This window comes from Vitis riparia, chromosome 12 (genome assembly GCF_004353265.1).
Source record: "Vitis riparia cultivar Riparia Gloire de Montpellier isolate 1030 chromosome 12, EGFV_Vit.rip_1.0, whole genome shotgun sequence".
NCBI lineage: Eukaryota > Viridiplantae > Streptophyta > Magnoliopsida > Vitales > Vitaceae > Vitis > Vitis riparia.
In genome coordinates this window covers 4,605,825-4,624,960 of record NC_048442.1, presented here as the reverse complement: position 1 = coordinate 4,624,960, position 19,136 = coordinate 4,605,825, and the positions used below count along the sequence as shown (strand labels likewise).

Genomic DNA, 19,136 nt, shown 5'->3' with positions numbered 1-19,136 from the left:
ATAAAGTGTAAATACTTAAATAAAATTTATCAAAAAATGACATTTTTACTTAAACCAATACTTAAAAGTGACAATAAAAAACTCATAAATAAAAAAAAGTATACTTAGTAAAAGATTTAAGACTAATTAATTTAAAAGAAATTTGAAACAAAAATCAAGTCATGTCATTCATTGAGATTCGACATAGTTTGTCTAAGTATTGTCTAATAATAAATTTATTATTTGACCAAGTACAATAAATTTATTATCAACTCAATAACTTTTACCAAAACAATTGAAATAATTGTCCATGTCGGACCCATTTTAAAGTCCCTGCCTAGCATGAAATCCAAATTTGTCTACGTGCTGGCCCAACATCAAATCAACTCGAAAAATGTGTGATCATGTTCCTATATTTGCTTCTCAAAAATATCAAGGAAAGAAAACAAAATTGTCATCAAACAATTTTCTCATATTTTATTATACCACCAAAAATATTTTATCAACACTCAACAGTGAACTTAGTCGTGCACCCAACTTTTTTGCTTCGTTAAAAAAAAAAAAAAAAAATTAAAAGAATAGAAGGAAATGAATGAAAAATATAAAATAAGGTTAAGGTTTTGATAGGAAGAGAAGCGCTTAGAGGTTGACAAACAAAGTATTTTTGTCATTCATATCTAAGACTTATGTGAAAAAAAAAAAAGAAAAAAAAAAATGAGGGTAGGAAGATTTAGGTCCAATTTTGATAATTATTTTTTAAAATAGTTTTGAAAAACAATTTTTGAGAATAGTTTTTTAAAATTATTTTATGATATTTTATAAGATACCAGTTTAGGAACACAAAATATTTTAACATATTTTTTATATTTTAAAAATAAATTTTATATGTATTATTTTGGTTTTAATTATTTTTTTATATTTATATAACTATTTTTTAAGACAACTCAAGAAAATAAAGGAAAATAAATAAATAATGTTATCTGAAAAACACCAAATTTTTTGTTTTTAAAAACAAAAAATTGTTTTCCATTCTTAAAAATAGAAAAGAAATAGAAAATATAATACCATATTTTTATATAACATCTTCTAGTTATTTGCAGTTGTTTTTACTTGTTTTCTAAAGGTTATTTTAAAAGATAATTATATAAATATATAAAATGATTAAAAATAAAGTATTACAAATAAAAAATAAAAACATATTTAAAAATATAAAAATAGGTTAAAAAAATTTCATGTTCTTAATACTTTGTTTTATAAAACATTAAATAATAATTTTTAAAAATTATTTTCAAAAACAATTTTTTAGAATTATTTTTAAAAAACACTTTCCAAATAAAACCTTAATAAATCTCTTTATCAAATCCTAATCCTAACTCTGATTTTAATCATAATTATTTTTCTTCTCTCTCCTTTCCTTCTACTATATACATAAATATTTAAACTAACACATTACATCAATTTATCAAACCCATCTTAAGGATCGTGTCAACAACTTTTAAACCACTTACTGGATCCACTCATGCATCATTGATGATGGATTGATCCAAGGAAAAATGACAATATCTTCTTTATGTAATTTAAGTCATCGTCCCTGGACTTGTACATTTAAATGAATAACTATTAGGAAAAAAAGAAAATAAAAAACATAATTTAATGCACAAAAAACGGGATGTGGGGGTAAAAGAAGCTCATTCATGCTCACAGCTGTTACATGATTAGATTGAAGGACACACAAAAACTATTATTACAACAATAATGGAGTTGTCCCTTTGTTTGATTTGTCAAGTATTATACTATACATGGGGCCATGAATAGATTGAAGAACACACAAAAACAAATATTACAACAATAATGGAGTTGTCCTTTTGTTTAATTAATCAAGTATTGTACTATACATGGGGCCATGAATTCATTTATTGTACAAACGGTCTCATAGTAAAAATGTTACTTAGCTTACTATTCATACATTCTTTTTTAATTAATTAAGTTGTATAAATAATTAAGTCTCCATTTGGATAAATTTCTTATTTTTTATATTTAAAAATAAAAAATAACAATAACTTCTATATCAAATATAAAAAGTCTTGTAACCTTATATAAAAAATGCAGTGGTTTTTTTTTTTTTAATTGATTAAAAAATTGAGATGTTAAAAAGTTTTATAACCTCAAATTTAATTTTTTTTTTTTTATAAAAACAAATAGGAGCATTGGACAAGTCTAAATTTTTTGTATTAAAAATTCTATTTTTTTTTTTTAATTTTTTATAGAAGTTGCTGTTTTAAAAAACATAAAACTAAAAATATATTTAAATGAAACATAAATACTTCAGTAAAATTTATCAAATAATGACATTTTACTTAAACCAATAATCAAAAATGATAATAAAAAACTCATAACAAAAAATTAGACATAGCAACGAGATTTAAGACTAATTAATTTCAAAGAAATTTGAAACAAGCGACCAAGTCATGTCATTCATGGGGAGATCTGACACATGTTTGGCGTATGGGGTGGAGTTAGAAATAGGATTTAAGGAGGCAATATGAGAAATATTAATTTTTTGAGGGTAAATATGAGCCAAAAAGTAATATTTGACTTGCTGGTTGGTTTGATCCTCTTTAAAATTGAGGTCTTGGGATCAAAATCTCATTGAATGGTAGTTCTTTGATTTTTTTTTTAGGGAGGGGGCATCTGCTCCGTCTGAGCCCTTCAGACCCATTTTAAAGTCTTTGGCGAGCATGAAGTCAACTCTATATTTGCTTTGAAAAAATATTATGGAAAGAAAAAAAAAATTGCTATGGAATGATTTTCTCATATTTTATTATACCATGAAAAATTGCTTCGAAAAATATTATGGAAAGAAAAAAAAAATTGCTATGAAATAATTTTCTCATATTTTATTATACTATGAAAAATAATTGGTTAGCAGTTAACCTAGTAGTGCACCCAATTTTTTTTTTTCTTTGTGTCAAAAAGAAAAAATGAAACTTTTAGAAGAAGAAAGAAATGAATTTAAAATAATAAAAATAAAATAAAAAAATAGATAAAATAAGTTTAAGGTTTTGGTTGGATGAGAACATAAAGGTTGCATAATAAAGTATTTTTGTCATTTCCCTCTTAACATTTTGTATGAAAAAAAAGTTTTTGGAAATGATTCTAAAAATTCACACACACACACACACACACACACACACATATATATATATATATATATATATATAAAACCTAAAATGTTTTTAACATGGTTTTTATATTTTTAAATATATTTTAAAAATAACTTTTATATGTATTTTTTTATATTTAATCATTTTTTATACTTGTATAATTATTTTTTTAAATGATCCAAGAAAATAAGTGAAAACAATTGTAAATAATTAAAAAATATTACTTGAAAACACTTTTTTTTTTTTAAGAATAGAAAACAACACCTTCTAATTATTTTTAGTTATTTTCACTTTTTTTTTTAATGTTGTTATAAAAAAACTGATTAAAAATAAAGCACTATAAATAAAAAGTTATTTTAAAACTATATTTAAAAATATATAAAATATGTTAAAAACATTTCAAGTTTTTAAATAAACTTTGTTTTATAAAATATGAGAGGATAATTTTTAAAAATTATTCTAAAAACTATTTTTCGAGACACTTGCCAAATAAAGTCTTAACAATTCTCCTTATCAAATCCTAGTCCTAGCTCTAATCCTGATCATTATTATTTCCCTTCTCTTTTCTTTCCTTTTCTTCCTTTCTTTTCTCTAGTTATATATAAGTATTTAAATTAATCTTCATAGTCGCAGGTAGAAGGGAAGAGAGATGAAGAAGGAGAGTATGTGGATGTGAGGAGAGACGGGGAAATAAGGAGGAAGCTAAGGAAGGTAGGGTTTTTATTTTCTTGATAAACACGGCAGAGAGGGGAAGTCACACTAGCTTATTTTTCAGGTTATGACACAGCCACTCCCACCCCTCGTCTTAGGCGCGTGTCCAAATGCTGGTGCTCACGAGAGGTACGAAACGACAGAGAAATAAAAAAAAAGTAAAAAAAATTTAAAATTTTCCCTTTATCGATTTGAAGCAAGTTTAAAAAAAGAAGGTTTTTATTTTTATTTTTTTTATTTACCTTTTTATATAATAATTCTTATATTTTGTAAAAAATAAACAAATATATCCAAACGTAACCTTAAATCTGACAAATATATCTTAAATATATTTTCACATTTACCCTAAATATGAAAACATTTTTTTCTAGAAAATTTGCTATAAAGTCTTCTAGAAAATTTTGTAAATATGTTTTTTTTGTTTAATTTACTAGAAAGAAAAAATATACTAAATTTGAAAGCTTTATAAGAAAATTTTATCAATATTTATCATTTATAGGACCATTTCAAATGGTTAGAAGGAATTATAAATTATGCCCTTATAACAAAAAATTAGTAGCAAGGCAATGATGATATTATTAAATTTTTTTTTTCTATGTGTGATAATCATTTTCATGTTCTTGTTTATTATGAAACCTTATGTTAGTGTCAATTTCATGTTCTTAGAAACTATAAAGCAAATATGAGGAGTACTGAAAGAGACATACTTTCAAGAATTTATTAATTGTATGAAATTTTTTTTGGGACATAGCATGATGAGAAATCTATAAGTAAGCACTATGCATCCCTTGCATCTTAAAGGGATGTGGGAAGAATTATTACAGCAATAATGTGGTTGTCCTTTAGTTTAATTAATCAACTATTCTAGTCAGGGAATCTACCATACATGGACCCATGAATTAAATTATTGTACAAAATGTCTCATAAGGAAAATGTTACTTGGCTTAGTATTTATACATTTGTTTTTAATAAATTAAGTTGTACAAATTATTAAGAGTCCATTAGGATATATTTTTTTATTAACTTCCATATAAAATATAAGAAGTCTTAGAATCTTATGGTTTTTCAAAATTGATTAAAAAATTTTATCACCTCAAATTTCAATTTTTTTTTAGAAAAATTAGAAATATAATGAAAGCCTATATTTTTTATATAAGAATTTCTATTTTTTTATATAAAAGTTTCTATTTTTAAAAACAAAAAAAAAAAACTAAAAATATATCTAGATGAAGTGTAAATACTTAAATAAAATTTATCAAATAATGATATTTTACTTAAATCAATAATTTAAAGTGATAATAAAAAACCTCATAAATAAAAAAGTATACTTAATAAAGAGATTTAAAACTAATTAATTTCAAAGAAATTTGAAGCAAAGGACCAAGTCATGTCATTCACGGGGATCCAACACATGTTTAGTGCATGCCCAAGTTTGTCCAAGTACTATCAAATAATAAATTTATTATCAACTTAACAACTCTTTAAGTACAAAAACATCCAAGTACTTGACTCATTTTAAAGTCTTTGTCCAACATGAAGACTAAGTTCGGCAAAGTACTGTCAAATATTAAATTTATTCTCAGCTCAACAACTCCCAAGTAAACATTCGAAATAATTGCCCGTGCCTCACTCATTTTAAAGTCTTTGCCTAGCATCAAGTCAGCTTGAATAAATATGTAATCTTGTTTGCTCCATAAATTATTAAGGAAAGAAAAAAAAATTGATATAAAATAATTTTCTTATATTTTATTATACTATTAAAATTAATTGGTCAGCACTTAGCAGTTAATCTAATCGTGAACCCCAAATTTTTTTCTATGTTCCAAAAAAAAAATAAAAAATAAAATAAATAAAATAAAAAACAAGAACAAGAAGAAGAAGAAGAATTTTTTAGGAGAATAGAATGAAATGAATAGGAAAAAAAAAGGTAAAATAAGATCACAGTTTAGTCGGGATGAGAGTTGAGAGGTTGAAGAACAAAGTATTTTTGTCATTTCATATCTAAGAATTGTATGAAAAATAAAATAAAACTGAGGGTGGGAAGATTTAGGTCCCGTTGATAATTATTTCTAAAAATCATTTTTTAGAATAGATTTTTAAAATTGTTTTATGATGTTTTGTAGAACATATATATATTTCGGAATGTAAAATGTTTTAAACATGCTTTTTATGTTTTTAAATATAATTTAAAAATAAATTTTGTATGTAGTATTTTAGTTTTAATTATTTTTCATGTTTGTGTAATTATTTTTTAAAACAACTAAAGGAAACGGGAAAACAATTGAAAATAACTGAAAAATGTTATTCAAAACATCATATTTTTAGTGTTTTTTTTTTTTTTTAAGAATCAAAAACTATTTTCTATTCTTAAAAACATAAAAGAAGCAAAAAAAATATGACACTATATTTTAAGAGAATATCTTTTGATTATTTTTAGTCGTTTTCACTTGTTTTTTTTAAATTTATTTTAAAAAATAATTATACAAATATGAAGAATGATTAAAAATAAAACATTATAGATAAAAAAATTATTTTAAAATTATATTTAAAATATAAAAAATAGATAAAAAACATTTCAGGTTTTCAAACAAACTTTATTCTATAAAACGAATAATTTTATAAAAACTATTTTTCAGAATTATTTTTAAAGAACACTTTTCAAACAAAACCTTAACAATTCTCTTTATCAAATTCTAATCCTAATCATAATTATTTTCTTTGTCTTTTCTTTTCTTCCTTTTCCTTCCCTTCTATTCCCTTATTATATATAAGTACTTAAATTAAGACATTAAATCAGTTTATCAAACCCATCTTGATCAATCAGTTTATCATAAGCATCATGTCAAAGACTTTTAAACCACTTGGTGGATCCACTCATCCATCACTCACGATGGATTAATCCATGGAAAGATAACAACATCTTCTTAGACTTGTACATGTGGATAGCTATTAGAAAAAAAAAAAATTAATGCACAAAAATTGGGATGAAGAAATAAAATAAACTCATCAATGTTACAGCTGGTACATGAATGAATAGATGGAAGATAACACAACATCCCATCACAAATAATAGATGGAAAACAATTATTATTGTCCTTTTGTTTAATTAATCAACTATTCAAGTTGGGGGATGTGCCACACATGGGACCATGAATTAAATTATTGTACAAAATGTCTCATAAGAAAAATGTTGATTCCCTTACTTTCTATACATTTTTTTTAACTAATTAAGTTATATAAATAATTAAGAGTCCATTAGGATGGATTTTTTATTTTCTATTTTAGAAAATAAAAAATAAGGATAACTTCTATATAAAATATAAAAAGTCTTATAATCTTATATAAAAAAAGGCAATGGTTTTTTAAAATTGATTAAAAAATTGAGATATTAAAAAAAATTATCACCTCAAATTTTGAAATTTATTTAAAAAATTTAGAAACATAATCTAAGTCTATATTTTTTATATGAGAGTTTCTGTTTTTTATATAAAAATTTCATTTTTTAAAAATAAAAAACTGAAAAATATATATAAATAAAGTGTAAATACTTAAATAAAATTGATCAAATAATGACATTTTACTTAAACCAATACTTAAAAGTCACAATAAAAAAACTCATAAATAAAAAAAGTATACTTAGTAAAAGATTTAAGATGAATTAATTTTAAAAAAAAATTGAAACAAAGACCAAGTCATGTTATTCATTGAGATCCGACATAGTTTGTCTAAGTTCTGTCAAATAATAAATTTATTATCAACTCAACAACTCGTACCAAAACAATTGAAATAATTGTCCATGTTGGACTCATCTTAAAGTCTTTGCCTAGCATGAGGTCCAAATTTGTCTATGGATCAACTCAATAACTCTAAAGTATAAAAACAATCAAAATAATTGCCTGACCCATTTTAAAGTCTTTGCCCAACATCAAATCATCTCGAAAAATGTGTAATCATGTTCCTATATTTGCTTCTAAAAAATGTCAAGGAAAGAAAAAAAAATTACTATCAAATAATTTTCTTATATTTTATTATACCACTAAAAATAATTTATCAACACTCAACAGTGAACTTAGTCGTGCACCTAACTTTTTTTTCTTTGTTTTTTTAAAAAAAAGAAGAAGAAAGTTTTAGGAGAATAGAAGGAAATGAATGAAAAATATAAAATAAGGTTAAGGTTTTGATAGGATGAGAGACACTCAAAGGTTGACGAACAAAGTATTTTTGTCATTTCATATCTAAGATTTATGTGAAAAAAAGAAAGAAAATAAAGAAAGAAGATGAGGGTATGAAGATTTAGGTCCAATTTTGATGCTTGTTTTTTAAAATAGTTTTGAAAAACGGTTTTTGATAATAGTTTTTAAAAATTGTTTTATAATGTTTTATAGAACACTTGTTTGGGAATGCAAAATATTTTAACATATTTTATATATTTTAAAAATAAATTTTGTATGTACGATTTTAGTTTTAATTATTTTTCATATTTGTATAATTATTTTTTAAGATAACTCAAGAAAATAAGGGAAAACAATTGAAATTAAATAAATAATGTTATCTAAAAAATACCATATTTTTTGTTTTTAAGAACAAAATATTGTTTTCCATTCTTAAAAATAGAAAAGAAATAGAAAATATAATACTATATTTTTAGAGAATATCTTGTAATTATTTTTAGTTATTTTTATTTGTTTTTTTGAAGGTTATTTTAAAAGATGATTATATAAATATGTAAAATGATTAAAAATAAAGCAACATAGATAATAAAAAAAAATTATTTTAAAATATAAAAATAAGTTAAAAAATTTTCATGTAAAGAATAAATTTTAAAAATTGTTTTCAAAAACAATTTTTTAGAATTATTTTTAAAAAACACTTTCCAAATAAAACCTTAATAAATCTCTTTATCAAACCCTAATCCTAACTTCAATTATAATCATAATTATTTTCCTTCTCTTTCCTTTCCTTTCCTTCTTTTCTTATTCATAAATATTTAAACTAAGACATTACATCAATTTATCAAATCCATCTTAAGGATCATGTCAACAACTTTTAAACCACTTGGTGGATCACTCATCCATAATTGATGATGGATTGATCCAAGGAAAAATAACAATACCTTCTATATGTAATTTAAGTCATCTCACCATAGCTATCAGAGAAAAAAAAAAAAAACAAAAAACAAAATTTAATGCACAAAAATGGGATGAGGGAGTATAAGAAACTAATGAATGCTTATACATGAATAGATTGAAGCCATCACAAATGATAGATGAAAAACAAGCATTACAACGATTGGTGCATGAATAGATTGCAGAGGACACAATTATCATTGTTTGATGAAAAACAATTAATATAACCATACATGGGTCCATGAATATACATTTAAATGGACTCATTATGGACAGAATGAGACCAACGAATACACATTCAAATGGACTGAGACCAACAAGGAAAATTATCACCATTCAAATGGATAGTGATGATCCAGACAGAATGCATGCAAATCAGATTTGGAGGCTTAGATTTCAGTGTTTTTCGACGAGTTGGTTCACAATGCATATCATGTTCTTCAACCTGTAAGTGGAGAGATACAACCACAAAGAGCCCTTTTGGACTTACACAATAAATTAAAGAAACAAATATGCAAATCAAGGAAACAAACATGCAGTAAGGCTTGAATATATAACCCATCAAACAAAGCTTTGATACCATAAAAATAAGAGAAATATTTGAAGGAATAATTTGTGTTTTGACTTTCTATTAAAATGATTTATAGAAGTCTTTGTTATAGAAAATACAAGACACGATAATAGGAACTAAATAACTACTCCAACTAACCTACAACCAAACTTTCTTGATTTACAAGAGTTGATTTCATATTTGCAGATAAAACTGCTAACAAATCTCTAAGAATTTAACAATATCTCCTGTAAATCTTGTATTTGAATCCCTAGATAGGACTGAGCAACAAGCAACAGGGTTGTTGTCCATGGGTGGTCAAATTTATCAGTAACCCAAGACTTCCATGCTCACAAAACCTCCATTTTAATCAAAGGTTGCTGAGAAAATTACTAACAGGCTCAAGTTTCATCTTAATAGCAGAAGACCACTCATCACCAGATCTAGAATTAGCATCAAACAATAACACAACCCAGGAAAACAAAAACATTATTTACATGCTTCACTAATGATATGCATTGATAACCATAACTTCTGGGGATATGACGCTGCTCAACAAGACAATGCATTTGTGAAGCTCAGACGAATCGCAAAAATCATAGAGGAAAATCTCTTGAGCATTACCACATATAAGGTACAAGAAAGAAAAAGTTGAATATTTTCCTAAAATAAGCAGACTAATTACATTAAGAAATATTGATTGATATAGAACTTTAACCTCAACATTCAGAATTAATTAGGAAGAAGTTGAAAATACAGAGAAAACCTGAGGGAAGGAGCTAAGACACAGATGCAGGGATTGGCTTCACAGCATTTTGGATCCGTTGGAATGCCACTCTCACTCTTTCCTTGAGGCCTTCATTTTCGCTCTCAACATTCCCACTCTGTTTATCAAGATGTGCCACATTTCCATCAACGCTTATCACCAGGTTCCCATTCCCTCCCAACTTCACATCTCCAAACAGAGAAACAAGGAGTGCATGGATAACCTTTTCTGCTTTCTTCCCATTTTCTTCTTCAGTTTTTATGGCCTCTGATTCAACTACTACCCTGGGGATCTCAAGACTGATATTTAAAACTAGAGCCACAATGGAGTCAGAAACCATGTCACTAATTGGATCTGATGTCCAATGCAGTGAAATATGCTTCTCCGACTCATGCTTCACTGTCACCCGTTCATGGACTTGAAAAGCTGGAACCTCAGATTCTTCATCTGGCAATGACTCAACACTCTCATATATCTGCTTCAGCCTGTGCTTTATTACACCAAAGGCACCAGTGTAAGGAATAGTAATCCTCTGGGTGACATTTGCTGTGGATAGCTGCGAGAAGACATGGAGATCATCAGGTGCCATTATCTGATAAGTGAACCCTTTCTTTACCAGTAAACCACTGACAGTTTCACCAACTTCTGGGGTCTTTTCAGCCAGCCTCCCAATGGTTTTTGCCATTTTTTCAGAGTTGAAATACATTTCAACTGACTGACAGTTCTTTGGGGAAATAATTTTGGTGTTGCAGTCAGCAAACTGGGTGATAAGCTTCTGTTTGAGCCTCCCCATCTCATTAGCTTCTCCATGAACAAGAATGATGTTAGGTGGCATGAGCTCCTTCAAGAATGTACTTGTCTGTGCAAAATCAGCATGGGCAGAGAAAGAAATGTAATGGACCTGCATGTTGAGGGGAGCAGTAAGACCATTCATTAAAGTAACTTCCTTGGGTTCATTAATGATGGTTTTTGCCAATGTCCCTCCCACGACATACCCAGGTAAAACACATGCATTTTTCTTATCAGAGCACCACATATCAAACAATTGTCTTGACAACCCACTCTGAAGCCCACCCGGGCTCGCCATCACCACTGATGGACCTACATCATTAAAATTCTCAATGCTCTTTAAGGGTGATATGTGCTTGAAGTCAAAGGGATTCGAATTTGCAAATTGGTTGCGGATCCTCTCATTCATGGAATTGATATATGTCTGGTAAACAGCCATGCACCTTTTTGCAAGGGGGGAAGCATAATATATGGGGAAGTTATGGAGCTCAGGATGGTTAGACCAATACTCATCAAGGATAAGAAGGAGTTCTTGGGCACGACCTAGAGCATATGCAGGGATTAGAACACGGCCCCCTTGAGAAATGGTTGAGTGGATGACATCTGTGAAGCGCTTTTCTCGCACATGCCGAGGCTGATGGAGTTGGACACCATAAGTGGATTCAATTATGCAAATATCAGGGCAGAACTGTGGGATCTCAGCAGCACGGAGATGACGATCTTCTTCGCGAGAATAGTCTCCAGTGTAAAGTACTCGGACACCAGCAATATCAACCATAAACATGGCAGCACCAAGGACGTGGCCAGCTGTGTAACACCAAAATCGTATACCATTTACTTCTAAAGTCTGATGGAAATCAATAACCTGCAGAAGGGAGATTTAATTACAGTTACATGAAGATTAAATGAGATAATAAAATTAAGCTACATATCTAAAGTCAATTGTTGTAAATGGCCCAACATTCTGCAATAGATCAGGATTATATGCAACCAATATTTTGGCATATGAGATACACACACACACACCCACCATATTGCTTTTTTTAGTGAACAAGTTTTATATTTTATTAGATTAGTTACGTAACAATTTTGAAACTAAATTCAGAACAATAGAAAAAATGTTGTTGTGGAACACAAAACATGAATTAATATTAGAAGTATAGCCGTGTAAATCTTAATAGACTAATTCCTACTATGTTAGTTTTATTCGTCCAGAACTGAAGACAAAACCCATCTGTTCTCATGGAAGGTGAAGTACAGAAAGCCCACAGATGTTATAGAGATCTAAAACAGTAGTACTTACACTCAGGTAGAATCTATTTTTCAGGTATGAATGTCTATGGTAGAAAGATTAAGGCTTTAGGACAAGGTAGTAGACATTTGTGACACTATTAATTTCAAATAAGAGTCCCAAGATAGAACATTAGAGCTAATCGCAAATTTAAATAACCAGATTTAAGCTAATCTGTGATACATGGACCATTGTGACCATAACTTTTGTGTTTTTTTTTTTTTTGATAGTTATTGTAACCATAACCTTTTTTTTTCCTGATAGACATTGTGACCATAACTTTTCAGGCCTTTTAAAAAGGAAGTGCAAGAGAAGGATTTCTCATCCTTCCCTACTTTACAAAACCTGATTTAAAAATGGAAGTGCAACTGTACACAAGAAGGATGAGAAATCCTTCCTTACTTTACAAAACCTGATCAAAACAGAGGAAAATAAATACTCTCCAATAAACATCAAAACAACTTGACATTGCAATTTTAACACTTCAGTCTACAAGTCGACATCCAATCAAGTTGAGTGATGTTGAGAAATTCATGCCTTAAAACAGATAGTTACATTAAAGGCACAACCATAATCTTACATTACATGCATCTAGTTATCGTAAATTCACAACATAAAAAAAAAAAAATACGTTTTAAAAAATAGAATCAAAGGCTTCATTTTTTATTTTTTATTTTTTGATAGGTAAATTTTGTTCCCATTGGGACTTGAACTTGGAACCTCCCACAAACCCTCCCCATCCCTTTACCACCTAACCCAGGCCTGAAGGGCACCAAAGGCTTAGGCTTCATTCAACATGACATGTAATAATACCTAACAAACCTTCTCAGTTAGGGTATTAGACAACTGATTAGGAACTATAGAATCATAATGCTCTTTTTAACTAAGAACACTTTCCAGGTAAGATATTATACGAGTTCTAAGAAAGCAACAAGTTCACAAAAAATTATAAATAAAAACAATACTTACATTGTCAAGGCATAAAATAGAGCAACAAACAGCATTAGGATAGTTGATGAAAGACAAAAATAATCCACATAAAAGAGTAAAACAAGTAGAATTGGATTTCTTTCATTTTAATTTTAATTTTTTATATTTTTGGTTTTGGGGGGGGGGGGGGGGGGGGGAAGAGGTGGAGGGGATGGCGAGATAGCCAAATAAGAGTATATATGTATATAATAAATATATGTAAGAAAAGCCCCAATGTAAAATGGTGAACACAGTGCACTCGAAGTATAAGTAGCATTGGAGCATTTGATGGTGAGAAATATGAAAAGATTTCCATGACTAGGACTAATTTCTAGTCGATACTTGTTGTTTAGCTCAGTGCCTTTGGTGGGAGAAAACACATAGGATCTTTGAGGGTAAAGAGGCTTTTGAAGTTGAGGAAAAAGAAGAAGAAAAATAAAAAGTTCTGGTCATTGTTCCAAATCCAAGTTTCCATGGAATACAGCAGATGGAAGAACATTATTATATTCCTCTGGATAATAAGAAATATTAAATACAATAAAACTTAAAAGATAAAATTTACAAAAATTTTCAAAACAGAAAATAAAAAGATGAAAAAAGCCAAATCAAAGTCACTCACCACCAACCAGGGAAAGGGATGCATTTAGATTAGCTTCAAAACCAGTTTGGACTTGAGGAGAAATATTACAAGCCTTAAAAAAATTGAGATTGAAACATACATCTATAAACAAAAATAAACGCACCTCAATTTTATCCATGGAGCGAAGAATGTCTTGTTCATCATACAACATATCTTCAACTGAAACTTTGCTCACTTTTACATAATCAGACAAAAGCAACTTGTAGATAGCCTTCGTTGCATGAGTCATAAAAACTCGCCCTTTGAATGTGGTCTAATGAACAAATTCAAATATTTTATCTTATTTAAAAACATATGCAAAGTAATTGCATAAAATTTGATTAAGAAAATGGCCAACCTTCTCCAGGAAATATGGAAGGGATGCAGCATGATCCAAGTGAAAGCTGCACAGGAAATGCAACACATTACAATGCAAGAAAGTGGAAAGCACATCTAAAAGAACAGGGGAAGTTTCAGATGAGAAAGTAGAGTAGATAGACAAAAAGAAAAACTAAAGATGAAAGTTCCACCAAAAAGTTTCAAGATCTACAAAAGTTCATTGACAGGACAGACATGAAAGATATCAAATGAAATGATTGTTAAGAAGATATGCTGGTACATGACACAACTAAGAGCACTGCTCAGAGATAAGTATGTGATTACCATAAATCTATTTACTGAGAAGAAAACAATGCTGAGAAAAGCAATGGGAACTTCAACATAATCAAAGAAGGTGAATGATTGGGGTTTTTCTGAAGGAATTTTAGCTGATAGATTCAATTATTTGTAACCTCTCGCACTCTTACATATGAAAGTACATGTTCAAGTTTGTGTATGGACACTTTATGCAGAGATGCAAATGGGTAGGTCCATTAACCCTTTCATGCCTCCAGAACCCCAGAAAAGGAAGCTGTAATGGCCAACGGCCTTTGTATAGAGTGATCCCTCTAATACAGCTACAGAGAATACTCTCAAAACCATGCTTATAGTAGTAGATCACTAACTATTGATGTGCTTTCAACCATTTCAAGAGCATTCATCAGCCATGCAGTCAGAATTTCAACTGGAGTAAAGTTGGGCTCAAGAAAGTCTACTCAAAGCCGAAAAAATCTCAAGGCCACACAAGAGCCCAGGGATAGATTTCAATTTTAGGAAGCTATTTCATGCGAGGAAAGGAAGCTCCAAGAGTTCATTCCTTGAGAAAAAAGAAATATTAGTGAACGGAATGAAGAAGCCATTGAGAAGCAGGAGATATTCAGATAATGGCTTAAATTTGGGTGGTAGATGTAGTCTCATTACTTTAAAGATATATCTGCAGTGCTCCTAATAGCACCAGATATTGATAAGAGAAGGTACGGATGAAGTACTTGCAGCTGGTCCTAGTCAAATCTTTATATGCTTTAACAATAGTTGTTTGGTCACTTTTTCTAAGTAAGGCCATTCAGGACAGAACTCATTAAATGATTTTTTTTTTTTTTTTGGCAGAAATATGACCATACCCAGGTATATAGTCCAATATAAAAGAACAATCATGATATTCTCTAAATTTCATTTCTCAATTCAGCAGATCACTAAGTTATAAAAACAAATAACATTACAATATTCAACAAGGAAAAAGAATATACTGTGTCACCAAAAGGACATCAATGGTTGAAGGATCAATCTCATCAAAGTATGGCAAAGCAGCCATGCCTGAGTATGCAGGATGAATTCCACAGTCAAACTATCATCACAGAACAGGAACAAAATAGAAACAAACAAATTAAAAAAAAAAATCGAAAACAAAGTATAAAAACTAGCAACCAAAATAAAAGAATAATGCATTATGGTATACCAATATGGTTTTCCCTTTATAGGACATGTAGACACAGGAACGGCCCACTTCATTTCCAGCACCTAAAGGGGTAATAATCAGCTGGTCTCCTCTTGTTAATGAGGAATCTGGTCTCTTCAAAGACTGTGATGGCCCTGTAGATGCCATTCTTCAACTGAACAATGCTCAGACCCCTTCAATTAACACCACTCTATATTCATGCAAAATGCTCTGCAACTGATTAAAAAATACAAAAAAAAAAGATTCAAAAAAAAAAAAAAAACGCTTCATCATTAATAAAATGATACCCAAAAATAAATACAATTCCAGCAAAAGACATTTTTTCTCTTGGCAACTCCAGTTATTTTGGTGAATATATTTCTGTTAAGCTTGGGAAAAATAAATTTTGACTTTCAGTAAAATAACTCTGTACAGTTGAAATTTATATTTCCCTGAGAACATCTTCACTAGAAATAACCTATCTACCCAATTGAAGCTCAAAATTCAAAATCCAGTACGAGAAAGCACTGTTTGTTTGCTGAGAAATTGCAGAACCAAAAATTTAAATCTTACAGCTCTCAGCACTCATCCCCCTAGAAAGCAACATAAAAGTGCAAGATTCAATTGCTTCATTTCCCTCTCTTCTCCTCACTTTTCTCAGCAACCAAACACAACAACCTTATATAAATAAGGAGAGAGAGTGAAGTAGAAGAAAGAAGAAACTCGAAACTTATAAAAAAAAAAGCATAGTATGAAGGCAATTATAAGAGATTCAAAATTTTCAACTCACTTGGTTGCATTTCCCACGAGTTTCTCGGGAACCAAACAGAGGGGAGGAAGAAAAAACATAAACTTCAGAACAAAGAAAGAAGAAATGCATAGAAAATAGCAGAGGGAGAAAGTTTCGAGAGAGTTAGAGAGGTTACAGTTATGAAATGATTTCAGACCATGCAGAGGAAGAGAGTGAACTAAAACCCCAATTTTGAGAAGATGCTTCCCTCTTTGCCTCACCCTCTGAAAGATTGATAAATACCGGGCTGGAATGGTCGGTCCGGATGTGAGCCGGGTTGATCTGATGTGTGCCTCCGGTTTAAGCCATTTCGTTTTTCTTTTACTTTATTTTTTTCCACAAAATTTTAATTTCAAAGCCAATATTAACATTTTAATAAAATATAGCCTTAAAAAATATGAGAATTATTTATTAGATATCTTTCAAGAAAAAAAGAATTGAAGGCCTCATAGCAAATATTTTACTAAAAAAATTTTTGAAAAAAAAAATTATTGTCTAACCTTAAATGTCTTAAAAGATAAAGAGACTTCAAGCATACGATGATTTCGAGAAGAAGTGAGTCGATAAAAATAGAAATTATAAAAAGTGAATTGATAAAAATAGAAATTATATCATGAATAATTTTTGTTTGGTATATATACATATAATGTATATGTTCGTGGGTTGTTAAGGATTTTTAAAAACATTATTATTTTATGTATTTATTGAAGTTGTTAATTTAGTATACTGACCCGAGTTGAGACCAGAAGATTTTATTATTCAAGCAATTTATTGAACATTCATTTATCAAGGTTTTTTTGTAACTTAATATAACATCAAAATTTTTAGGTTATGTTTGGTTTTCGGAAAGTACCTAAGAAAGAAAAAAATACTAAAGAAAATAATTTTTTCATATTTAGTTTCACTATGAAAAATAGTGAAAGAAAATAAAATATAATTAAAATTAGTTAGAATATTGTACATTTTAAAATTATTTAATTTTTATGTAATGGAAGAAAATAAATTAAATGAGTTTAGAGAAGCATCTAAAATAATTTATTAACTTTGGCTCTATTTTTTTTATTTTCCTTTATTTTTTCTTTCTTCTCACTTTTTCACTTCATTTTCTTTTACTCACATTTTCCCTCAAATTTTTCGAGAACCAAACATAACTTATCAAATTCGCACAATCCTTTCTCAAACATGAAGAAAATGAAAGTGAAAAGTTTCTAAAACTTCCATTGCCCAAATAGGTGTTTTAGGTGTTTCTCATACATCATTGAAACCCAACATTTCACAAGCCTTGAAATTATATCAAGAAATTTTGATGTTAACATGGTAAATAAATACACATGAAATAGAGGTATCTTCTCTATCATGAATTCTTTGCTTCTAGCTTTAACATACTCTCTCAACTGTTTGTTGTAATGATATTAACGTCTTGCTCTACATTTTGCCTCAAGCTACTCAGTATGCTCTTGGGGGTTGAGATATTTTTTTATTTATTGAATGGTGATTTTGCCCCAAAGCTATTATATTTGATCTTCTTATAATTTAGGGTTTCGTGTGAAAGTTGAGAGGAGAGTATTCTGTGTCCAATCACAATATTCAGAGCTCCCAAGAAGAGAGCTAGTTCTAGTACTTGCGCTGTTTGGATGTCTTGTCCGGCCTTAGAATCAATGCCATTACCTGAGAAGAAGAAAACTTAGTTTTCAGCATGCTTGAAGAAAATTTATTAAGCAACAATAACTTATCCTCTAGCTTCAGCTTCCTCTAGCTCACCGAGCTTTCAGGTAAGAGAGTATTTTGTGTAGCAATCAAAACAGCCCCAGCATCTTTATTCTGAGATTTTCCACCAGTTTGATCTGAAGCCTAATCCCAGATCGGAAGGAAGGTGCAGATTCTGCAAGTTCTGGGGAAACATCTCAGCTTGAGCGAACTGTAGACATTCATTCTATGCATGGATTTGGAGTTGCTCTAATTCTTCCTACTTCTTGGCAAGCTTGACAGTCTTCAAGGAGTTCTTGAAAAAGAATCTGAAGTACATCTAAGAACAATCACATGAGCATTCGAGCGATCTACAGGTTCTCCACCTGCTCTCATTGCTGAACTACCACATTCCTTCAGATAAATGGACCTGCCACCTCTGGTTTATTAAAGACTGAAACAATTTCCGTTGAACGGGTCTTTGCAAAAACCTTCTTTGGGGCTGGAGATTGATGTGGAGTATACTTAAGTCGTTTTCAGATCAGTATTTGAATTGACCTTCTGAGGGGTGCCAAGTGCAATTGACCAAAATCCCAAACTGGAATTAGTCCATCTCCCATTTCCTCTGAAATACCCAACAATTCAGTTTCTTTTTCTATCAAGTTTGCCTTCAACTTTTCAATATCAGCCTACATTTTCTCTAGTTTCGTCTGTGGTTCAACTTGTCTTGGACTGGGTCCAGATTTTTCATGTGTTCTGCATGCTCATAAGTGCTTCCAAACTACACCATGTTCTGAACATATTCTTTAAGACCAGATTACTACTTATGAAGTAGTCTAGGCTCTCCTTCAAAAGGCTGAGACAGTGAGCATTGTAACCACTG

General features: G+C 29.4%; 1 protein-coding gene across 5 annotated transcripts; it reads right to left on the bottom strand.

Moving 5' to 3' along the window:
- Positions 1 to 10,129: 10,129 nt before the first annotated feature.
- Positions 10,130 to 16,794, bottom strand: LOC117927280 (cleavage and polyadenylation specificity factor subunit 3-I-like). Of its 5 annotated transcripts, XM_034846748.1 has the most exons (7): positions 16,568 to 16,693; positions 16,351 to 16,455; positions 15,799 to 16,014; positions 15,590 to 15,687; positions 14,323 to 14,368; positions 14,089 to 14,238; positions 10,130 to 11,950 (listed from the first exon to the last, which is right to left on the bottom strand). In XM_034846748.1, the coding sequence occupies exons 3-7, from the start codon at positions 15,943 to 15,945 to the stop codon at positions 10,310 to 10,312; spliced, it is 2,082 nt and encodes a 693-aa protein (XP_034702639.1). In that variant the 5' UTR covers positions 15,946 to 16,014; positions 16,351 to 16,455; positions 16,568 to 16,693; the 3' UTR covers positions 10,130 to 10,309. The 5 variants fall into 5 exon arrangements, with proteins under 5 accessions (XP_034702639.1, XP_034702640.1, XP_034702638.1 ...); XM_034846749.1 differs by lacking the exons at positions 16,351 to 16,455; positions 16,568 to 16,693 and adding an exon at positions 16,704 to 16,794; XM_034846747.1 differs by lacking the exon at positions 16,351 to 16,455.
- Positions 16,795 to 19,136: the final 2,342 nt, after the last annotated feature.